The following is a 22,135-nucleotide window of genomic DNA, read 5'->3' as shown; positions in this document are numbered from 1 at the left end:
CAGTTATTCCTCGGCGAAAGATTCCGGTTGGAAGTTGAATATCGACAGCTCGAACACATCCATCTGTGCCTGGGAATACCTTGGCGACGTGTCCAATACTCCACTCTCCACGCCGGAAGTTCTTGTTGATCTCCAATACGACGTCGCCCACTTCCAGATTTGGACGCTTGATCTTCCACTTCTTTCTTGCAGCTAACGACTGCAAATACGTAGTTTTCCACATGCTCCAAAACAAATTTAGCACCCGCTGCAGGTAGCGATAGTGCTCTCGAGGCGAAGCATCGTCGAAGGATCCAGCAGGTGGATATGACGTCGGCGGCCGATTTAGGAAATCGTTCGGAGTGAGCGGACGAAAATCCTCCGGATCCGAGCTAGCGTAGGTCAACGGCGGGGGGGTTTTGAAGTCCAGCTACTTCATACAGCAATGTGCGGAACAAGTCTTCTGTTGGGTAACGAAATTTGTCCCCTTCTTGCTCTAAGGCGTTGCACAGGGCTCGTTTGGTGGATCGGACCAGCGATTCGTGCGTGCCACCAAAATGTGGGGTCTGGGCTGGCTGGAAGGTCCATTTGATGTTGACTTCTTTTAGGAATTTTGGAATAGCTTCATCTGCATACATTTTCTCCACTGCTTCTCGTAACACTCGCTCAGCACCGACAAAGTTGGTTCCATTGTCGGAATGTATGACTTCCTGCTTTCGATACAAAGAAATGAACTTTCTCAATGCTAGAAGAAAATCTGACGTCGAAAAAGATGGGACGAGCTCCAGAAAAACTGCTCGGGTGACCATACACGTAAATAGCACGCCCCATCGTTTGGCCGTGCGATTCCGAATGAGACCGACTTCAAATGGGCCGAACAAATCGACGGCGGTCCGTGTAAAGGGAAGAGAACCGGAGTCCAATCGCGAATCGGGGAGATCTCCCATCAACTGCTCGCCAGGTTGCGCTCGGTTTCTTCGACAAATAACGCAATTCCGTCGGATCCGTTTTATTGCTTCTCGCCCGCTCGTTATCCAAAAATGCTGGCGAATATAAGATAGTAGGAAGTCCGTACCAACATGCTTAAGATGTTCATGAAAGGCGATGATGATTTTCTCGGTGAATGGATGACTCCCGGGAAGCAGAGGTGGATGTAACTGGTCGTATGGTAGTTTTGCGCGTCCAGCCCGTCCTCCAAGCCGTAGCACGCCATCTGGACCGAGCACAGGAGCCAAGGCCAACAGACTCGAAGTAGAATGGAGCGGTTTGCCCTTCTTGAGACGATGCAACTCCTTTTCGTACACCTTCGACTGACACGCCTTGACCAGCTCCTGATATTTCTCGTCCAGCTTGGATAGGGCTGGAATGTCGCCGGGTCCTATTTGAATCTCCTTCCAATGACCAGTATCCTTCTTTACGGCGGCAGAATATGAACGGCTCGAGCGCATTTCTTCAGTTACGGCCATCCATGGGAGATCCACTGGCCAGCTATCTTCCGATTGCATTAAGAATTCCGGTCCGTCCAACCACATGGACGGAATTGGCTGTTCATCAATCGATGAGCGGGTGGCGAGATCGGCTGGGTTTAATACTCCTGGAATAAAACGCCACTCTTCTGGCTCCGTGATGGTCTGAATTTCTCCGACGCGATTGCTCACGAAGACTTGGTAGTAAGCTGCGGTCGCCCGGATCCAATTCCGGACCGTACTGCTATCCGTCCAGAGAAAACGCCGTTGAATCATTGGCTTGAGGATGGAATGAACCGTTCGGAGAAGACGAGCAGCTAGTAACGCAGCATTCAATTCCAGCTTGGGAACTGAAATAGTTTTCTTCGGGGCGATCTTATTCGCTGCCTTGACTTGACGTACCAGTATCCTGCCATCTGAGTAGACAACGCGAAGGTAGATAACGGCAGCATAGGCTTCTTCCGAAGCGTCTCCAAAGGCGTGAATATCAACCGTGGAGATCTGGGCTCGATCGGGAAACAGACATCGTGGCATTTTCATCGTGTTGAGCTGCTCTAAAGAGAGAAACCATTTTCTCCACCAAATTTCGTCGTCACCAGTAATTAAATCCGTCCATCCGAGCCCTTTGAGACCCAAAATTCTCAAACGGATCTTAGCCTTGACGATAAAGGGCGATGCTGTACCCAACGGATCGAAGACGCTGGCCACTTTGCTGACCAAATCAACTCTTGAAAAGGAAGAATCGAGCATTTTGTCCACCTTGAATCCCAGCAGATCAGCCTTTGGATCCCAGACGATTCCGAGCACCTTTTCTGTGTTCTCACCCGTGAGCGGATGAGCAGAGATTGAATCAGGTTCCGGCTCCGTTCTTGACACTGCTCGCAGGAAGTCAATGGAATTTGAAAACCAGCTTTGGAGGTTAAGGTCCGAGTTGGCCAATGCATCCTTGACGGTAACGGCTTCTTCAACTGCTTCCTTTACTGATGGAGCGGAACCCAAATAGTCGTCGACGTACATTCTTTCCTTGACGGCTTGAATCACACTTTCTGGCACTCCGGCGTCTTCTAAAATGCGACGGACGGTGTAGATAGCTACAAACGGTGAACAGTTGACTCCGAATGGGAGTCGATCCATTCGACAAACAATTAGCTCGGCAGCGTCCTTCTCCTGCCATAAAAAGCAGAAGTAGTTACGATCTTCACTAGAAAGACGAAAACGGCTGAACATGGCCTCAATATCTGAGGCCCAGGCAATCTCTCCTTCACGGAAACGGATGATGACCGCAGCCAATGATGGCTGCAAGCCGGGACCACTGATGATGGCGTCGTTCAGACATTTTCCTTTGAAGGCGGCGGCGGCGTCGTAAACTACTCGTAGTTTCGTCCCTTTATATACTCCATGATGTGCTAGAAAGTATAGAGCGCTGGCCGGATCTGGAACACGGGATGCATAACCTTGATCTAGGTATTTCTGAATGGCCGCTCGATAGTCCCTCTCGAACTCCGGTTGACGTCTGAAACGGTTCAGCAAGCTCCGGAATCTATTCTCCGCCATCGGACGATTGCTGTCCAAGTTGGGCTCTCCTTCACGCCAGATGATTGGTACCTCGTAACCAACCTCCAATCGTTTCGTCTTCTCCTGGACGATCTCGAGAGCTCGTTTATTCTCAGGTGAGACACACCCAATCTGATGTTCGGTTCCATAGTCTTCAGTATCACAAAACCGACGCATTTCCGTGGCGAGATTGGCTAACGAGGCGCTTCCGGATATCTTGCAGCTCCGAACGGATGTAACGTTTACTCGACCTTCAATAACGCCTCGAACGATCCACCCGAACGCCGTCTTGGAGGCAATAGGTTCTTTCTCCAATCCGACTCTTGATTCAATGACCGCTACTAGATGGGCATGATCTAATCCAACTAAAATGTCAACTCCTCCTCCTGTCTCTCCGAGCGGGAGACTCGCCAGGTGAGGCCATTGGACCTTTTCTTTATTCCAGTCTGTCACCGGTGTTGGACTAGCCACCTTCTTCATAGTGGATCCTTCCAGAGACAGGATATCTCCATCAGCAGCTTGAACTCGAAACTGGATCCTACTCGAACGATGACGAGTGATTACTCCACCGGCTCCGTCCACGGTTAGAAACTGAGGTGGCCCACGAAGCTTCAGCACCTTGGCGAATGCACTACGCATTAAAGTCGTGTCGCTTCCTTCGTCGATAAAAATGTTGGCTAAAACCCAACTGCCATCTTCAGCCATTACTGGTAGTCGCAGCATACCCATGGCTACGCGTTGGGGGCACCAGTCCTCGCTGTCGTAGGTCTTGCTTTCTCTTCACTCTCCTTTTCCGACGGCGAACCTTCCTTGGTGGAACTATGCAGCAACTGATGATGATAAAAACCGCAACCGGCATGCTTGCATATCTTCCGTCTGTCGCACTCACGAACTGAATGCTTGGTTGAAAAGCAGTAGAAGCAAAGACGTCGACGCATGCAAAATGTAAGACGTTCCCCGACGGAAAGCGATTTAAAATCTTCACAATCAACCAATCGATGCTCCTTCTCACATTTGAAACAGAACGGTTTACCGTTAAAACGACTAGACTCCTTTTTCTGCCCGTCAAATGACTTGGTCGAACTTTGATTTGTCCGGGCTTGACGTTTCTGATTGGATAGCTTGCTCGAGTTTGGATTGACCTGGTCTGCTGCTATGCTGAACGCGTTTTGATACGCGGAGGCGCGAGAACACAGCCACATACCGAAATCATTCAGGCTCCGATCTTCAATCCGTCCTCGTCTCCCTTCATTCCAGGCCAATCGATCGTGCAACTGAAGCTTCAGGCAAATTTTCTCGATCAGATCCGTTGTGCCGGTCTCCCCGATCCTGCTGAGGTCAAATAGATGAGTGCGGATCCTCTCCGCAAATCGCTTGAATGATCCCGGGTCCTGCTTTGGTTCGAGTTTCCCGATGGCTTGATGATGGGCTGCTCTCATGACGTCACGTCTTCCGCAAGTCTGCTTCAGACGCACAAGAGCTTCAATGTACGCTGGTTCACCACCTCCTAGACCGTAGACTAAATCCAAACAGTCCCCGCGTAAGTATCTCTTCAAAAGCGCCAACTTCTCACCAGCTGACTTAGGAGTGTCATGTACTAGTGCTCTGAATAGATCAATCCAAGAGAACCATTCGAGTGCCTTTCCTTCGAAAGACTCTAGCTCGGCCGACACTGATGAACGCGTGCTATGAGTGGCAACGACGGGTGGAAGCAGGCCCGCACTGTATAGGTCGATCCAGGTGTCAGGATTCTCTTGATTGTTGTTGATGTTCAGTCGGCGTTGCTGCTCCGATCCATCTTCGGCTGGAGTAATAGGGTGTTGACTAACTGACGTAAACCGGTCCTCTTCGGGCAGCTGATTCCTTCTTGGATTCTCTATTCCCAGAGACCTGAGAGCATTTTGAGCCTCATCCGCTTCCTCCCAAGCCCTATCCATTCGTTCACGAGCTTGTTCTGCTCTCATCAATGCGTTGGCAACCTCTTCCTGACGAGCACGTTCTCTTCCCTGTGCTTCCACTGGGTCGATTACAGGCGCTGGGATTACAGGCGCTGGGATTACAGGCGCTGGGATTACAGGCGCTGGGTTCGGGATGATGTTTTGTCCGATGACCGACTCGGCGTCTCCATCTCGACTGTTCAAATAGACTTGCGCAGCAATGGCCAGATCACTCGAACGCGTGATATAGCCTAAATGATTAGAATCTTGTCTTTCGGCCTCCGCGTCGTTGTCTTCGATCGATAATATCTCGGAATGCAACCGTGTACTCTCCAGCAGCAACTCTTCAACGTGGCGTAGACATCCGCGCAAGGCTCTTCTTGAACCCCTTACACTGATCAAAGACTCGATCTGTCTGTTGGTCATCGTGATCTGGCGACGCAACGTCGATCTTCTTGACTTTAAGGCTGCTAGTCTTAAGATGGCCTCGTCGATAGCTTCTTCCTCCAGGACTTGCGAGCCACCATCCATGTTGGGGCCGAAATAAGGTGCACCGACGTGCTACGAGATGATAAGAAGCGAGCTGGGATAACGGCCGTAAGACTCAACAGGCTGAACCAGTGAACATAAAGATGAAATAAATCTTGTATGGAGCTGTAGAGAATTCAACTCCGGTTCGAAGGACCAAATGTTCTCACTATACGAGAACCTGAAATGAATGGCTGCATCAGCTGTTGTAAGCAGCTGACTGGAACGACTAGAAAGTCAGTAATGGACTTGTGTATATTTTGGTTCCTAATAATTAAATAGTTTAGTAAAGCGAAAGGGAAATAAATTATGAGGCGTAATAATACCTGGGAATAACAGGATACTCATGTACAAGAATAGAGGGTGGTAATCACTCGTACAATATGACAACCCACCTGGTATGAGGGAAAACATTAAATTAGAAAGAGGTGTAGGTTATGACAAGAAGGGAAAGTTACCAATGACTTGAAGTAAAGAGCATGAATCACGAGGCCTGACAGTTACAATGCCTCACAATCAAATCATGTCACGAAGGACTTCAACTGAATAAATAAATGATGTTTTAGATTCAGGCACACATAACGAACAAGGAATTATTGTACCTGATACAAATGACGGAAATATCACTAAATTATCGTAACTGACCACAAGAATGGGAACAAGCAAGTCTGTCAGAGAACAGAAACTACACGCTGCTCATGCAAATCACGCTTCAGCAGACGATAAAATGGCGAGGGAACTGACAGCGAGAAGAACAAGAAGGGAGGAGAGATAAATAGAGGCGCAAATTATAGTTAGAAGTTGCCAGATTGTTATAATACAGATGACACACATGAAGTGATTATAGACAACAATAATAAAATCAGAATGGATCTTCTAGGGCTCATCCGGGAATCGAACCCGGGACCTCTCGCACCCTAAGCGAGAATCATACGACTAGACCAATGAGCCGTGTTCAAAGAGTGTCAAAATGTGTTTCAAGCGTCTATGTCCAAAGTGAATTGCTTGTCTTTTGAGTTATGCGATTGGGTTCACTTTGTAGCTGTGACAAAAAAGATTGGCCGTCACCCGGACTATTCTTGTTTGATTTACATTTCGAATGTGCCGAAATAGCTCAGTTGGGAGAGCGTTAGACTGAAGATCTAAATGTCCCTGGTTCCATCCTGGGTTTCGGCAGGAATCTTCGTTCAAAATCCCATATGGTCTAGTTACTAGGATACCTGGCTTTCACCCAGGAGGCTCGGGTTCGATTCCCGGTATGGGATCGGAGAGATACGTTTTATTCATGAATTCTATTATTTCAATTCTTTTCGTTTATTTGCGGATATTTCCGGTGTTACAGTAACAAGTTGGAAATCAGCAAAGATAATCCCAATTTGATGTTGGTCCGTGTGGGGTGCGGAAGTTCCTCTGGAGTTGGTCCCGGTAGGGTGGAAGGCAACAGACGGCGTGGCAGTTTTCGTACCTGCCATCTAGTAGTATTTGGGAGAGTCAAAATCAGTATTTCGAAAAAGATTGCATTATTGGAAAAGATCAAAGCGTCGGTATCGATGATTTCCCGTAATGTCCCAGGCAAAAACGGTCACATCTGATCATTATGAGGCGTAAAGAGTCTGCAATTGTGCAATGCTAGGCAAAACATGTGGTACTGGAGATGCAGGGTATCGATCCCCGTACTTCTCGCATGCTAAGCGAGCGCTCTACCATCTGAGCTACATCCCCATGAAATGCAACACTTGAAGTGATTATAGACAACAATAATAAAATCAGAATGGATCTTCTAGGCCTCATCCGGGAATCGAACCCGGGACCTCTCGCACCCTAAGCGAGAATCATACGACTAGACCAATGAGCCGTGTTCAAAGAGTGTCAAAATGTGTTTCGAGCGTCTATGTCCAAAATGAATTGCTTGTCTTTTGAGTTATGCGATTGGGTTCACTTTGTAGCTGTGACGAAAAAGATTGGCTGTCTACCGGACTATTCTTGTTTGATTTACATTTTGAATGTGCCGAAATAGCTCAGTTGGGAGAGCGTTAGACTGAAGATCTAAAGGTCCCTGGTTCGATCACGGGTTTCGGCAGGAATCTTCGTTCAAAATCCCATATGGTCTAGTGGCTAGGATACCTGGCTTTCACCCAGGAGGCTCGGGTTCGATTCCCGGTATGGGAACGGAGAGATACGTTTTATTCAGGAATTCTATTGTTTCAATTCTTTTCGTTTATTTGCGGATATTTCCGGTGTTACAGTAACAAGTTGGAAATCAGCAAAGATAATCCCAATTTGATGTTGGTCCGTGTGGGGTGCGGAAGTTCCTCTGGAGTTGGTCCCGGTAGGGTGGAAGGCAACAGACGGCGTGGCAGTTTTCGTACCTGCCATCTAGTAGTATTTGGGAGAGTCAAAATCAGTATTTCGAAAAAGATTGCATTATTGGAAAGGATCAAAGCGTCGGTATCGATGATTTCCCGTAATGTCCCAGGCAAAAACGGTCACATCTGATCATTATGAGGCGTAAAGAGTCTGCAATTGTGCAATGCTAGGCAAAACATGTGGTACTGGAGATGCAGGGTATCGATCCCCGTACTTCTCGCATGCTAAGCGAGCGCTCTACCATCTGAGCTACATCCCCATGAAATGCAACACTTGAAGTGATTATAGACAACAATAATAAAATCAGAATGGATCTTCTAGGCCTCATCCGGGAATCGAACCCGGGACCTCTCGCACCCTAAGCGAGAATCATACGACTAGACCAATGAGCCGTGTTCAAAGAGTGTCAAAATGTGTTTCGAGCGTCTATGTCCAAAATGAATTGCTTGTCTTTTGAGTTATGCGATTGGGTTCACTTTGTAGCTGTGACGAAAAAGATTGGCTGTCTACCGGACTATTCTTGTTTGATTTACATTTTGAATGTGCCGAAATAGCTCAGTTGGGAGAGCGTTAGACTGAAGATCTAAAGGTCCCTGGTTCGATCACGGGTTTCGGCAGGAATCTTCGTTCAAAATCCCATATGGTCTAGTGGCTAGGATACCTGGTTTTCACCCAGGAGGCTCGGGTTCGATTCACGGTATGGGAACGGAGAGATACGTTTTATTCAGGAACTCTATTGTTTCAATTCTTTTCGTTTATTTGCGGATATTTCCGGTGTTACAGTAACAAGTTGGAAATCAGCAAAGATAATCCCAATTTGATGTTGGTCCGTGTGGGGTGCGGAAGTTCCTCTGGAGTTGGTCCCGGTAGGGTGGAAGGCAACAGACGGCGTGGCAGTTTTCGTACCTGCCATCTAGTAGTATTTGGGAGAGTCAAAATCAGTATTTCGAAAAAGATTGCATTATTGGAAAAGATCAAAGCGTCGGTATCGATGATTTCCCGTAATGTCCCAGGCAAAAACGGTCACATCTGATCATTATGAGGCGTAAAGAGTCTGCAATTGTGCAATGCTAGGCAAAACATGTGGTACTGGAGATGCAGGGTATCGATCCCCGTACTTCTCGCATGCTAAGCGAGCGCTCTACCATCTGAGCTACATCCCCATGAAATGCAACACTTGAAGTGATTATAGACAACAATAATAAAATCAGAATGGATCTTCTAGGCCTCATCCGGGATTCGAACCCGGGACCTCTCGCACCCTAAGCGAGAATCATACGACTAGACCAATGAGCCGTGTTCAAAGAGTGTCAAAATGTGTTTCGAGCGTCTATGTCCAAAATGAATTGCTTGTCTTTTGAGTTATGCGATTGGGTTCACTTTGTAGCTGTGACGAAAAAGATTGGCTGTCTACCGGACTATTCTTGTTTGATTTACATTTTGAATGTGCCGAAATAGCTCAGTTGGGAGAGCGTTAGACTGAAGATCTAAAGGTCCCTGGTTCCATCCTGGGTTTCGGCAGGAATCTTCGTTCAAAATCCCATATGGTCTAGTTACTAGGATACCTGGCTTTCACCCAGGAGGCTCGGGTTCGATTCCCGGTATGGGATCGGAGAGATACGTTTTATTCATGAATTCTATTATTTCAATTCTTTTCGTTTATTTGCGGATATTTCCGGTGTTACAGTAACAAGTTGGAAATCAGCAAAGATAATCCCAATTTGATGTTGGTCCGTGTGGGGTGCGGAAGTTCCTCTGGAGTTGGTCCCGGTAGGGTGGAAGGCAACAGACGGCGTGGCAGTTTTCGTACCTGCCATCTAGTAGTATTTGGGAGAGTCAAAATCAGTATTTCGAAAAAGATTGCATTATTGGAAAAGATCAAAGCGTCGGTATCGATGATTTCCCGTAATGTCCCAGGCAAAAACGGTCACATCTGATCATTATGAGGCGTAAAGAGTCTGCAATTGTGCAATGCTAGGCAAAACATGTGGTACTGGAGATGCAGGGTATCGATCCCCGTACTTCTCGCATGCTAAGCGAGCGCTCTACCATCTGAGCTACATCCCCATGAAATGCAACACTTGAAGTGATTATAGACAACAATAATAAAATCAGAATGGATCTTCTAGGGCTCATCCGGGAATCGAACCCGGGACCTCTCGCACCCTAAGCGAGAATCATACGACTAGACCACTGAGCCGTGTTCAAAGAGTGTCAAAATGTGTTTCGAGCGTCTATGTCCAAAGTGAATTGCTTGTCTTTTGAGTTATGCGATTGGGTTCACTTTGTAGCTGGGACGAAAAAGATTGGCCGTCACCCGGACTATTCTTGTTTGATTTACATTTTGAATGTGCCGAAATAGCTCAGTTGGGAGAGCGTTAGACTGAAGATCTAAAGGTCCCTGGTTCGATCCCGGGTTTCGGCAGGAATCTTCGTTCAAAATCCCATATGGTCTAGTGGCTAGGATACCTAGCTTTCACCCAGGAGGCTCGGGTTCGATTCCCGGTATGGGAACGGAGAGATACGTTTTATTGAGGAATTCTATTGTTTCAATTCTTTTCGTTTATTTTCGGATATTTCCGGTGTTACAGTAACAAGTTGGAAATCAGCAAAGATAATCCCAATTTGATGTTGGTCCGTGTGGGGTGCGGAAGTTCCTCTGGAGTTGGTCCCGGTAGGGTGGAAGGCAACAGACGGCGTGGCAGTTTTCGTACCTGCCATCTAGTAGTATTTGGGAGAGTCAAAATCAGTATTTCGAAAAAGATTGCATTATTGGAAAAGATCAAAGCGTCGGTATCGATGATTTCCCGTAATGTCCCAGGCAAAAACGGTCACATCTGATCATTATGAGGCGTAAAGAGTCTGCAATTGTGCAATGCTAGGCAAAACATGTGGTACTGGATATGCAGGGTATCGATCCCCGTACTTCTCGCATGCTAAGCGAGCGCTCTACCATCTGAGCTACATCCCCATGAAATGCAACACTTGAAGTGATTATAGACAACAATAATAAAATCAGAATGGATCTTCTAGGGCTCATCCGGGAATCGAACCCAGGACCTCTCGCACCCTAAGCGAGAATCATACGACTAGACCAATGAGCCGTGTTCAAAGAGTGTCAAAATGTGTTTCGAGCGTCTATGTCCAAAGTGAATTGCTTGTCTTTTGAGTTATGCGATTGGGTTCACTTTGTAGCTGGGACGAAAAAGATTGGCCGTCACCCGGACTATTCTTGTTTGATTTACATTTTGAATGTGCCGAAATAGCTCAGTTGGGAGAGCGTTAGACTGAAGATCTAAAGGTCCCTGGTTCGATCCCGGGTTTCGGCAGGAATCTTCGTTCAAAATCCCATATGGTCTAGTGGCTAGGATACCTGGCTTTCACCCAGGAGGCTCGGGTTCGATTCCCGGTATGGGAACGGAGAGATACGTTTTATTCAGGAATTCTATTGTTTCAATTCTTTTCGTTTATTTGCGGATATTTCATGTGTTACAGTAACAAGTTGGAAATCAGCAAAGATAATCCCAATTTGATGTTGGTCCGTGTGGGGTGCGGAAGTTCCTCTGGAGTTGGTCCCGGTAGGGTGGAAGGCAACAGACGGCGTGGCAGTTTTCGTACCTGCCATCTAGTAGTATTTGGGAGAGTCAAAATCAGTATTTCGAAAAAGATTGCATTATTGGAAAAGATCAAAGCGTCGGTATCGATGATTTCCCGTAATGTCCCAGGCAAAAACGGTCACATCTGATCATTATGAGGCGTAAAGAGTCTGCAATTGTGCAATGCTAGGCAAAACATGTGGTACTGGAGATGCAGGGTATCGATCCCCGTACTTCTCGCATGCTAAGCGAGCGCTCTACCATCTGAGCTACACCCCCATGAAATGCAACACTTGAAGTGATTATAGACAACAATAATAAAATCAGAATGGATCTTCTAGGGCTCATCCGGGAATCGAACCCAGGACCTCTCGCACCCTAAGCGAGAATCATACGACTAGACCAATGAGCCGTGTTCAAAGAGTGTCAAAATGTGTTTGGATTGTCTATGTCCAAAGTGAATTGCTTGTCTTTTGAGTTATGCGATTGGGTTCACTTTGTAGCTGTGACGAAAAAGATTGGCCGTCACCCGGACTATTCTTGTTTGATTTACATTTTGAATGTGCCGAAATAGCTCAGTTGGGAGAGCGTTAGACTGAAGATCTAAAGGTCCCTGGTTCGATCCCGGGTTTCGGCAGGAATCTTCGTTCAAAATCCCATATGGTCTAGTGGCTAGGATACCTGGCTTTCACCCAGGAGGCTCGGGTTCGATTCCCGGTATGGGAACGGAGAGATACGTTTTATTCAGGAATTCTATTGTTTCAATTCTTTTCGTTTATTTGCGGATATTTCCGGTGTTACAGTAACAAGTTGGAAATCAGCAAAGATAATCCCAATTTGATGTTGATCCGTGTGGGGTGCGGAAGTTCCTCTGGAGTTGGTCCCGGTAGGGTGGAAGGCAACAGACGGCGTGGCAGTTTTCGTACCTGCCATCTAGTAGTATTTGGGAGAGTCAAAATCAGTATTTCGAAAAAGATTGCATTATTGGAAAAGATCAAAGCGTCGGTATCGATGATTTCCCGTAATGTCCCAGGCAAAAACGCTCACATCTGATCATTATGAGGCGTAAAGAGTCTGCAATTGTGCAATGCTAGGCAAAACATGTGGTACTGGAGATGCAGGGTATCGATCCCCGTACTTCTCGCATGCTAAGCGAGCGCTCTACCATCTGAGCTACATCCCCATGAAATGCAACACTTGAAGTGATTATAGATAACAATAATAAAATCAGAATGGATCTTCTAGGGCTCATCCGGGAATCGAACCCGGGACCTCTCGCACCCTAAGCGAGAATCATACGACTAGACCAATAAGCCGTGTTCAAAGAGTGTCAAAATGTGTTTCGAGCGTCTATGTCCAAAGTGAATTGCTTGTCTTTTGAGTTATGCGATTGGGTTCACTTTGTAGCTGTGACGAAAAAGATTGGCCGTCACCCGGACTATTCTTGTTTGATTTACATTTTGAATGTGCCGAAATAGCTCAGTTGGGAGAGCGTTAGACTGAAGATCTAAAGGTCCCTGGTACGATCCCGGGTTCCGGCAGGAATCTTCGTTCAAAATCCCATATGGTCTAGTGGCTAGGATACCTGGCTTTCACCCAGGAGGCTCGGGTTCGATTCCCGGTATGGGAACGGAGAGATACGTTTTATTCAGGAATTCTATTGTTTCAATTCTTTTCGTTTATTTGCGGATATTTCCGGTGTTACAGTAACAAGTTGGAAATCAGCAAAGATAATCCCAATTTGATGTTGGTCCGTGTGGGGTGCGGAAGTTCCTCTGGAGTTGGTCCCGGTAGGGTGGAAGGCAACAGACGGCGTGGCAGTTTTCGTACCTGCCATCTAGTAGTATTTGGGAGAGTCAAAATCAGTATTTCGAAAAAGATTGCATTATTGGAAAAGATCAAAGCGTCGGTATCGATGATTTCCCGTAATGTCCCAGGCAAAAACGCTCACATCTGATCATTATGAGACGTAAAGAGTCTGCAATTGTGCAATGCTAGGCAAAACATGTGGTACTGGAGATGCAGGGTATCGATCACCGTACTTCTCGCATGCTAAGCGAGCGCTCTACCATCTGAGCTACATCCCCATGAAATGCAACACTTGAAGTGATTATAGACAACAATAATAAAATCAGAATGGATCTTCTAGGGCTCATCCGGGAATCGAACCCGGGACCTCTCGCACCCTAAGCGAGAATCATACGACTAGACCAATGGGCCGTGTTCAAAGAGTGTCAAAATGTGTTTCGAGCGTCTATGTCCAAAGTGAATTGCTTGTCTTTTGAGTTATGCGATTGGGTTCACTTTGTAGCTGTGACGAAAAAGATTGGCCGTCACCCGGACTATTCTTGTTTGATTTACATTTTGAATGTGCCGAAATAGCTCAGTTGGGAGAGCGTTAGACTGAAGATCTAAAGGTCCCTGGTTCGATCCCGGGTTTCGGCAGGAGTCTTCGTTCAAAATCCCGTATGGTCTAGTGGCTAGGATACCTGGCTTTCACCCAGGAGGCTCGGGTTCGATTCCCGGTATGGGAACGGAGAGATACGTTTTATTCAGGAATTCTATTGTTTCAATTCTTTTCGTTTATTTGCGGATATTTCCGGTGTTACAGTAACAAGTTGGAAATCAGCAAAGATAATCCCAATTTGATGTTGGTCCGTGTGGGGTGCGGAAGTTCCTCTGGAGTTGGTCCCGGTAGGGTGGAAGGCAACAGACGGCGTGGCAGTTTTCGTACCTGCCATCTAGTAGTATTTGGGAGAGTCAAAATCAGTATTTCGAAAAAGATTGCATTATTGGAAAAGATCAAAGCGTCGGTATCGATGATTTCCCGTAATGTCCCAGGCAAAAACGGTCACATCTGATCATTATGAGGCGTAAAGAGTCTGCAATTGTGCAATGCTAGGCAAAACATGTGGTACTGGAGATGCAGGGTATCGATCCCCGTACTTCTCGCATGTTAAGCGAGCGCTCTACCATCTGAGCTACATCCCCATGAAATGCAACACTTGAAGTGATTATAGACAACAATAACAAAATAAGAATGGATCTTCTAGGGCTCATCCGGGATTCGAACCCGGGACCTCTCGCACCCTAAGCGAGAATCATACGACTAGACCAATGAGCCGTGTGCAAAGAGTGTCAAAATGTGTTTCGAGCGTCTATGTCCAAAGTGAATTGCTTGTCTTTTGAGTTATGCGATTGGGTTCACTTTGTAGCTGTGACGAAAAAGATTGGCCGTCACCCGGACTATTCTTGTTTGATTTACATTTTGAATGTTCCGAAATAGCTCAGTTGGGAAAGCGTTAGACTGAAGATCTAAAGGTCCCTGGTTCGATCCCGGGTTTCGGCAGGAATCTTCGTTCAAAATTCCATATGGTCTAGTGGCTAGGATACCTGGATTTCACCCAGGAGGCTCGGGTTCGATTCCCGGTATGGGAACGGAGAGATACGTTTTATTCAGGAATTCTATTGTTTCAATTCTTTTCGTTTATTTGCGGATATTTCCGGTGTTACAGTAACAAGTTGGAAATCAGCAAAGATAATCCCAATTTGATGTTGGTCCGTGTGGGGTGCGGAAGTTCCTCTGGAGTTGGTCCCGGTAGGGTGGAAGGCAACAGACGGCGTGGCAGTTTTCGTACCTGCCATCTAGTAGTATTTGGGAGAGTCAAAATCAGTATTTCGAAAAAGATTGCATTATTGGAAAAGATCAAAGCGTCGGTATCGATGATTTCCCGTAATGTCCCAGGCAAAAACGGTCACATCTGATCATTATGAGGCGTAAAGAGTCTGCAATTGTGCAATGCTAGGCAAAACATGTGGTACTGGAGATGCAGGGTATCGATCCCCGTACTTCTCGCATGTTAAGCGAGCGCTCTACCATCTGAGCTACATCCCCATGAAATGCAACACTTGAAGTGATTATAGACAACAATAACAAAATAAGAATGGATCTTCTAGGGCTCATCCGGGAATCGAACCCGGGACCTCTCGCACCCTAAGCGAGAATCATACGACTAGACCAATGAGCCGTGTGCAAAGAGTGTCAAAATGTGTTTCGAGCGTCTATGTCCAAAGTGAATTGCTTGTCTTTTGAGTTATGCGATTGGGTTCACTTTGTAGCTGTGACGAAAAAGATTGGCCGTCACCCGGACTATTCTTGTTTGATTTACATTTTGAATGTTCCGAAATAGCTCAGTTGGGAAAGCGTTAGACTGAAGATCTAAAGGTCCCTGGTTCGATCCCGGGTTTCGGCAGGAATCTTCGTTCAAAATCCCATATGGTCTAGTGGCTAGGATACCTGGCTTTCACCCAGGAGGCTCGGGTTCGATTCCCGGTATGGGAACGGAGAGATACGTTTTCTTCAGGAATTCTATTGTTTCAATTCTTTTCGTTTATTTGCGGATATTTCCGGTGTTACAGTAACAAGTTGGAAATCAGCAAAGATAATCCCAATTTGATGTTGGTCCGTGTGGGGTGCGGAAGTTCCTCTGGAGTTGGTCCCGGTAGGGTGGAAGGCAACAGACGGCGTGGCAGTTTTCGTACCTGCCATCTAGTAGTATTTGGGAGAGTCAAAATCAGTATTTCGAAAAAGATTGCATTATTGGAAAAGATCAAAGCGTCGGTATCGATGATTTCCCGTAATGTCCCAGGCAAAAACGGTCACATCTGATCATTATGAGGCGTAAAGAGTCTGCAATTGTGCAATGCTAGGCAAAACATGTGGTACTGGAGATGCAGGGTATCGATCCCCGTACTTCTCGCATGCTAAGCGAGCGCTCTACCATCTGAGCTACATCCCCATGAAATGCAACACTTGAAGTGATTATAGACAACAATAATAAAATCAGAATGGATCTTCTAGGGCTCATCCGGGAATCGAACCCGGGACCTCTCGCACCCTAAGCGAGAATCATACGACTAGACCAATGAGCCGTGTTCAAAGAGTGTCAAAATGTGTTTCGAGCGTCTATGTCCAAAGTGAATTGCTTGTCTTTTGAGTTATGCGATTGGGTTCACTTTGTAGCTGTGACGAAAAAGATTGGCCGTCACCCGGACTATTCTTGTTTGATTTACATTTTGAATGTGCCGAAATAGCTCAGTTGGGAGAGCGTTAGACTGAAGATCTAAAGGTCCCTGTTTCGATCCCGGGTATCGGCAGGAATCTTCGTTTAAAATCCCATATGGTCTAGTGGCTAGGATACCTGGCTTTCACCCAGGAGGCTCGGGTTCGATTCCCGGTATGGGAACGGAGAGATACGTTTTATTCAGGAATTCTATTGTTTCAATTCTTTTCGTTTATTTGCGGATATTTCCGGTGTTACAGTAACAAGTTGGAAATCAGCAAAGATAATCCCAATTTGATGTTGGTCCGTGTGGGGTGCGGAAGTTCCTCTGGAGTTGGTCCCGGTAGGGTGGAAGGCAACAGACGGCGTGGCAGTTTTCGTACCTGCCATCTAGTAGTATTTGGGAGAGTCAAAATCAGTATTTCGAAAAAGATTGCATTATTGGAAAAGATCAAAGCGTCGGTATCGATGATTTCCCGTAATGTCCCAGGCAAAAACGGTCACATCTGATCATTATGAGGCGTAAAGAGTCTGCAATTGTGCAATGCTAGGCAAAACATGTGGTACTGGAGATGCAGGGTATCGATCCCCGTACTTCTCGCATGCTAAGCGAGCGCTCTACCATCTGAGCTACATCCCCATGAAATGCAACACTTGAAGTGATTATAGACAACAATAATAAAATCAGAATGGATCTTCTAGGGCTCATCCGGGAATCGAACCCGGGACCTCTCGCACCCTAAGCGAGAATCATACGACTAGACCAATGAGCCGTGTTCAAAGAGTGTCAAAATGTGTTTCGAGCGTCTATGTCCAAAGTGAATTGCTTGTCTTTTGAGTTATGCGATTGGGTTCACTTTGTAGCTGTGACGAAAAAGATTGGCCGTCACCCGGACTATTCTTGTTTGATTTACATTTTGAATGTGCCGAAATAGCTCAGTTGGGAGAGCGTTAGACTGAAGATCTAAAGGTCCCTGGTTCGATCCCGGGTATCGGCAGGAATCTTCGTTTAAAATCCCATATGGTCTAGTGGCTAGGATACCTGGCTTTCACCCAGGAGGCTCGGGTTCGATTCCCGGTATGGGAACGGAGAGATACGTTTTATTCAGGAATTCTATTGTTTCAATTCTTTTCGTTTATTTGCGGATATTTCCGGTGTTACAGTAACAAGTTGGAAATCAGCAAAGATAATCCCAATTTGATGTTGGTCCGTGTGGGGTGCGGAAGTTCCTCTGGAGTTGGTCCCGGTAGGGTGGAAGGCAACAGACGGCGTGGCAGTTTTCGTACCTGCCATCTAGTAGTATTTGGGAGAGTCAAAATCAGTATTTCGAAAAAGATTGCATTATTGGAAAAGATCAAAGCGTCGGTATCGATGATTTCCCGTAATGTCCCAGGCAAAAACGGTCACATCTGATCATTATGAGGCGTAAAGAGTCTGCAATTGTGCAATGCTAGGCAAAACATGTGGTACTGGAGATTATCGATCCCCGTACTTCTCGCATGCTAAACGAGCGCTCTACCATCTGAGCTACATCCCCATGAAATGCAACACTTGAAGTGATAATAGATAACAATAATAAAATCAGAATGGATCTTCTAGGGCTCATCCGGGAATCGAACCCGGGACCTCTCGCACCCTAAGCGAGAATCAAACGACTAGACCAATGAGCCGTGTTCAAAGAGTGTCAAAATGTGTTTCGAGCGTCTATGTCCAAAGTGAATTGCTTGTCTTTTGAGTTATGCGATTGGGTTCACTTTGTAGCTGTGACGAAAAAGATTGGCCGTCACCCGAACTATTCTTGTTTGATTTACATTTTGAATGTGCCGAAATAGCTCAGTTGGGAGAGCGTTAGACTGAAGATCTAAAGGTCCCTGGTTCGATCCCGGGTTTCGGCAGGAATCTTCGTTCAAAATCCCATATGGTCTAGTGGCTAGGATACCTGGCTTTCACCCAGGAGGCTCGGGTTCGATTCCCGGTATGGGAACGGAGAGATACGTTTTATTCAGGAATTCTATTGTTTCAATTCTTTTCGTTTATTTGCGGATATTTCCGGTGTTACAGTAACAAGTTGGAAATCAGCAAAGATAATCCCAATTTGATGTTGGTCCGTGTGGGGTGCGGAAGTTCCTCTGGAGTTGGTCCCGGTAGGGTGGAAGGCAACAGACGGCGTGGCAGTTTTCGTACCTGCCATCTAGTAGTATTTGGGAGAGTCAAAATCAGTATTTCGAAAAAGATTGCATTATTGGAAAAGATCAAAGCGTCGGTATCGATGATTTCCCGTAATGTCCCAGGCAAAAACGGTCACATCTGATCATTATGAGGCGTAAAGAGTCTGCAATTGTGCAATGCTAGGCAAAATATGTGGTACTGGAGATTATTGATCCCCGTACTTCTCGCATGCTAAGCGAGCGCTCTACCATCTGAGCTACATCCCCATGAAATGCAACACTTGAAGTGATTATAGACAACAATAATAAAATCAGAATGGATCTTCTAGGGCTCATCCGGGAATCGAACCCGGGACCTCTCGCACCCTAAGCGAGAATCAAACGACTAGACCAATGAGCCGTGTTCAAAGAGTGTCAAAATGTGTTTCGAGCGTCTATGTCCAAAGTGAATTGCTTGTCTTTTGAGTTATGCGATTGGGTTCACTTTGTAGCTGTGACGAAAAAGATTGGCCGTCACCCGGACTATTCTTGTTTGATTTACATTTTGAATGTGCCGAAATAGCTCAGTTGGGAGAGCGTTAGACTGAAGATCTAAAGGTCCCTGGTTCGATCCCGGGTTTCGGCAGGAATCTTCGTTCAAAATCCCATATGGTCTAGTGGCTAGGATACCTGGCTTTCACCCAGGAGGCTCGGGTTCGATTCCCGGTATGGGAACGGAGAGATACGTTTTATTCAGGAATTCTATTGTTTCAATTCTTTTCGTTTATTTGCGGATATTTCCGGTGTTACAGTAACAAGTTGGAAATTAGCAAAGATAATCCCAATTTGATGTTGGTCCGTGTGGGGTGCGGAAGTTCCTCTGGAGTTGGTCCCGGTAGGGTGGAAGGCAACAGACGGCGTGGCAGTTTTCGTACCTGCCATCTAGTAGTATTTGGGAGAGTCAAAATCAGTATTTCGAAAAAGATTGCATTATTGGAAAAGATCAAAGCGTCGGTATCGATGATTTCCCGTAATGTCCCAGGCAAAAACGGTCACATCTGATCATTATGAGGCGTAAAGAGTCTGCAATTGTGCAATGCTAGGCAAAACATGTGGTACTGGAGATTATCGATCCCCGTACTTCTCGCAAGCTAAACGAGCGCTCTACCATCTGAGCTACATCCCCATGAAATGCAACACTTGAAGTGATAATAGATAACAATAATAAAATCAGAATGGATCTTCTAGGGCTCATCCGGGAATCGAACCCGGGACCTCTCGCACCCTAAGCGAGAATCAAACGACTAGACCAATGAGCCGTGTTCAAAGAGTGTCAAAATGTGTTTCGAGCGTCTATGTCCAAAGTGAATTGCTTGTCTTTTGAGTTATGCGATTGGGTTCACTTTGTAGCTGTGACGAAAAAGATTGGCCGTCACCCGAACTATTCTTGTTTGATTTACATTTTGAATGTGCCGAAATAGCTCAGTTGGGAGAGCGTTAGACTGAAGATCTAAAGGTCCCTGGTTCGATCCCGGGTTTCGGCAGGAATCTTCGTTCAAAATCCCATATGGTCTAGTGGCTAGGATACCTGGCTTTCACCCAGGAGGCTCGGGTTCGATTCCCGGTATGGGAACGGAGAGATACGTTTTATTCAGGAATTCTATTGTTTCAATTCTTTTCGTTTATTTGCGGATATTTCCGGTGTTACAGTAACAAGTTGGAAATCAGCAAAGATAATCCCAATTTGATGTTGGTCCGTGTGGGGTGCGGAAGTTCCTCTGGAGTTGGTCCCGGTAGGGTGGAAGGCAACAGACGGCGTGGCAGTTTTCGTACCTGCCATCTAGTAGTATTTGGGAGAGTCAAAATCAGTATTTCGAAAAAGATTACATTATTGGAAAAGATCAAAGCGTCGGTATCGATGATTTCCCGTAATGTCCCAGGCAAAAACGGTCACATCTGATCATTATGAGGCGTAAAGAGTCTGCAATTGTGCAATGCTAGGCAAAATATGTGGTACTGGAGATTATTGATCCCCGTACTTCTCGCATGCTAAGCGAGCGCTCTACCATCTGAGCTACATCCCCATGAAATGCAACACTTGAAGTGATTATAGACAACAATAATAAAATCAGAATGGATCTTCTAGGGCTCATCCGGGAATCGAACCCGGGACCTCTCGCACCCTAAGCGAGAATCATACGACTAGACCAATGAGCCGTGTTCAAAGAGTGTCAAAATGTGTTTCAAGCGTCTATGTCTAAAGTGAATTGCTTGTCTTTTGAGTTATGCGATTGGGTTCACTTTGTAGCTGTGACGAAAAAGATTGGCCGTCACCCGGACTATTCTTGTTTGATTTACATTTTGAATGTGCCGAAATAGCTCAGTTGGGAGAGCGTTAGACTGAAGATCTAAAGGTCCCTGGTTCGATCCCGGGTTTCGGCAGGAATCTTCGTTCAAAATCCCATATGGTCTAGTGGCTAGGATACCTGGCTTTCACCCAGGAGGCTCGGGTTCGATTCCCGGTATGGGAACGGAGAGATACGTTTTATTCAGGAATTCTATTGTTTCAATTCTTTTCGTTTATTTGCGGATATTTCCGGTGTTACAGTAACAAGTTGGAAATCAGCAAAGATAATCCCAATTTGATGTTGGTCCGTGTGGGGTGCGGAAGTTCCTCTGGAGTTGGTCCCGGTAGGGTGGAAGGCAACAGACGGCGTGGCAGTTTTCGTACCTGCCATCTAGTAGTATTTGGGAGAGTCAAAATCAGTATTTCGAAAAATATTGCATTATTGGAAAAGATCAAAGCGTCGGTATCGATGATTTCCCGTAATGTCCCAGGCAAAAACGGTCACATCTGATCATTATGAGGCGTAAAGAGTCTGCAATTGTGCAATGCTAGGCAAAACATGTGGTACTGGAGATGCAGGGTATCGATCCCCGTACTTCTCGCATGCTAAGCGAGCGCTCTACCATCTGAGCTACATCCCCATGAAATGCAACACTTGAAGTGATTATAGACAACAATAATAAAATCAGAATGGATCTTCTAGGGCTTATCCGGGAATCGAACCCGGGACCTCTCGCACCCTAAGCGAGAATCATACGACTAGACCAATGAGCCGTGTTCAAAGAGTGTCAAAATGTGTTTCGAGCGTCTATGTCCAAAGTGAATTGCTTGTCTTTTGAGTTATGCGATTGGGTTCACTTTGTAGCTGTGACGAAAAAGATTGGCCGTCACCCGGACTATTCTTGTTTGATTTACATTTTGAATGTGCCGAAATAGCTCAGTTGGGAGAGCGTTAGACTGAAGATCTAAAGGTCCCTGGTTCGATCCCGGGTATCGGCAGGAATCTTCGTTTAAAATCCCATATGGTCTAGTGGCTAGGATACCTGGCTTTCACCCAGGAGGCTCGGGTTCGATTCCCGGTATGGGAACGGAGAGATACGTTTTATTCAGGAATTCTATTGTTTCAATTCTTTTCGTTTATTTGCGGATA

At 46.1% G+C, this 22,135-nt stretch overlaps 1 protein-coding gene and 26 non-coding genes across 27 annotated transcripts; 20 read left to right on the top strand and 7 right to left on the bottom strand.

The window, feature by feature from the left end:
• Positions 1-371: 371 nt before the first annotated feature.
• Positions 372-3,728, bottom strand: LOC124348683. Its single transcript, XM_046798958.1, has one exon. The coding sequence runs from the start codon at positions 3,726-3,728 to the stop codon at positions 372-374; it is 3,357 nt and encodes a 1,118-aa protein (XP_046654914.1).
• A 2,615-nt stretch (positions 3,729-6,343) lies between these two features.
• Trnap-agg lies at positions 6,344-6,415 on the bottom strand. The gene has a single exon. It is a non-coding gene; the product is annotated as a tRNA-Pro (tRNA).
• A 1,146-nt stretch (positions 6,416-7,561) lies between these two features.
• Trnae-uuc lies at positions 7,562-7,633 on the top strand. Its single transcript has one exon. It is a non-coding gene; the product is annotated as a tRNA-Glu (tRNA).
• A 2,550-nt stretch (positions 7,634-10,183) lies between these two features.
• Trnaf-gaa lies at positions 10,184-10,256 on the top strand. The gene has a single exon. It is a non-coding gene; the product is annotated as a tRNA-Phe (tRNA).
• Positions 10,257-11,087: 831 nt separating this feature from the next.
• On the top strand, positions 11,088-11,160 carry Trnaf-gaa. The gene has a single exon. It is a non-coding gene; the product is annotated as a tRNA-Phe (tRNA).
• Positions 11,161-11,177: 17 nt separating this feature from the next.
• On the top strand, positions 11,178-11,249 carry Trnae-uuc. The gene has a single exon. It is a non-coding gene; the product is annotated as a tRNA-Glu (tRNA).
• A 742-nt stretch (positions 11,250-11,991) lies between these two features.
• On the top strand, positions 11,992-12,064 carry Trnaf-gaa. Its single transcript has one exon. It is a non-coding gene; the product is annotated as a tRNA-Phe (tRNA).
• Positions 12,065-12,081: 17 nt separating this feature from the next.
• Positions 12,082-12,153, top strand: Trnae-uuc. The gene has a single exon. It is a non-coding gene; the product is annotated as a tRNA-Glu (tRNA).
• Positions 12,154-12,985: 832 nt separating this feature from the next.
• Trnae-uuc lies at positions 12,986-13,057 on the top strand. Its single transcript has one exon. It is a non-coding gene; the product is annotated as a tRNA-Glu (tRNA).
• Positions 13,058-13,799: 742 nt separating this feature from the next.
• Positions 13,800-13,872, top strand: Trnaf-gaa. The gene has a single exon. It is a non-coding gene; the product is annotated as a tRNA-Phe (tRNA).
• Positions 13,873-14,479: 607 nt separating this feature from the next.
• Positions 14,480-14,551, bottom strand: Trnap-agg. The gene has a single exon. It is a non-coding gene; the product is annotated as a tRNA-Pro (tRNA).
• Positions 14,552-15,383: 832 nt separating this feature from the next.
• On the bottom strand, positions 15,384-15,455 carry Trnap-agg. Its single transcript has one exon. It is a non-coding gene; the product is annotated as a tRNA-Pro (tRNA).
• Positions 15,456-15,697: 242 nt separating this feature from the next.
• On the top strand, positions 15,698-15,769 carry Trnae-uuc. The gene has a single exon. It is a non-coding gene; the product is annotated as a tRNA-Glu (tRNA).
• Positions 15,770-16,287: 518 nt separating this feature from the next.
• On the bottom strand, positions 16,288-16,359 carry Trnap-agg. The gene has a single exon. It is a non-coding gene; the product is annotated as a tRNA-Pro (tRNA).
• A 242-nt stretch (positions 16,360-16,601) lies between these two features.
• Positions 16,602-16,673, top strand: Trnae-uuc. Its single transcript has one exon. It is a non-coding gene; the product is annotated as a tRNA-Glu (tRNA).
• A 518-nt stretch (positions 16,674-17,191) lies between these two features.
• Positions 17,192-17,263, bottom strand: Trnap-agg. Its single transcript has one exon. It is a non-coding gene; the product is annotated as a tRNA-Pro (tRNA).
• A 242-nt stretch (positions 17,264-17,505) lies between these two features.
• On the top strand, positions 17,506-17,577 carry Trnae-uuc. Its single transcript has one exon. It is a non-coding gene; the product is annotated as a tRNA-Glu (tRNA).
• A 736-nt stretch (positions 17,578-18,313) lies between these two features.
• Positions 18,314-18,386, top strand: Trnaf-gaa. The gene has a single exon. It is a non-coding gene; the product is annotated as a tRNA-Phe (tRNA).
• Positions 18,387-18,403: 17 nt separating this feature from the next.
• Trnae-uuc lies at positions 18,404-18,475 on the top strand. Its single transcript has one exon. It is a non-coding gene; the product is annotated as a tRNA-Glu (tRNA).
• Positions 18,476-19,211: 736 nt separating this feature from the next.
• On the top strand, positions 19,212-19,284 carry Trnaf-gaa. The gene has a single exon. It is a non-coding gene; the product is annotated as a tRNA-Phe (tRNA).
• Positions 19,285-19,301: 17 nt separating this feature from the next.
• Trnae-uuc lies at positions 19,302-19,373 on the top strand. The gene has a single exon. It is a non-coding gene; the product is annotated as a tRNA-Glu (tRNA).
• A 736-nt stretch (positions 19,374-20,109) lies between these two features.
• Positions 20,110-20,182, top strand: Trnaf-gaa. Its single transcript has one exon. It is a non-coding gene; the product is annotated as a tRNA-Phe (tRNA).
• Positions 20,183-20,199: 17 nt separating this feature from the next.
• Positions 20,200-20,271, top strand: Trnae-uuc. Its single transcript has one exon. It is a non-coding gene; the product is annotated as a tRNA-Glu (tRNA).
• Positions 20,272-20,783: 512 nt separating this feature from the next.
• Trnap-agg lies at positions 20,784-20,855 on the bottom strand. The gene has a single exon. It is a non-coding gene; the product is annotated as a tRNA-Pro (tRNA).
• A 152-nt stretch (positions 20,856-21,007) lies between these two features.
• Trnaf-gaa lies at positions 21,008-21,080 on the top strand. The gene has a single exon. It is a non-coding gene; the product is annotated as a tRNA-Phe (tRNA).
• A 17-nt stretch (positions 21,081-21,097) lies between these two features.
• Trnae-uuc lies at positions 21,098-21,169 on the top strand. The gene has a single exon. It is a non-coding gene; the product is annotated as a tRNA-Glu (tRNA).
• An 832-nt stretch (positions 21,170-22,001) lies between these two features.
• Trnae-uuc lies at positions 22,002-22,073 on the top strand. The gene has a single exon. It is a non-coding gene; the product is annotated as a tRNA-Glu (tRNA).
• The last annotated feature ends 62 nt before the right edge of the window (positions 22,074-22,135 follow it).

This window comes from Daphnia pulicaria, chromosome 7 (genome assembly GCF_021234035.1).
Source record: "Daphnia pulicaria isolate SC F1-1A chromosome 7, SC_F0-13Bv2, whole genome shotgun sequence".
NCBI classification, from domain to species: domain Eukaryota; kingdom Metazoa; phylum Arthropoda; class Branchiopoda; order Diplostraca; family Daphniidae; genus Daphnia; species Daphnia pulicaria.
The sequence above is the reverse complement of the archived record's forward strand: the minus strand, read 5'-3'. Positions and strand labels throughout refer to the sequence as shown.

What these genes read in the sequence shown, in the direction of transcription:
- LOC124348683 (XM_046798958.1), bottom strand. Translation starts at nt 3,728, where the DNA reads ATGGGTATGCTGCGACTACCAGTAATGGCTGAAGATGGCAGTTGGGTT.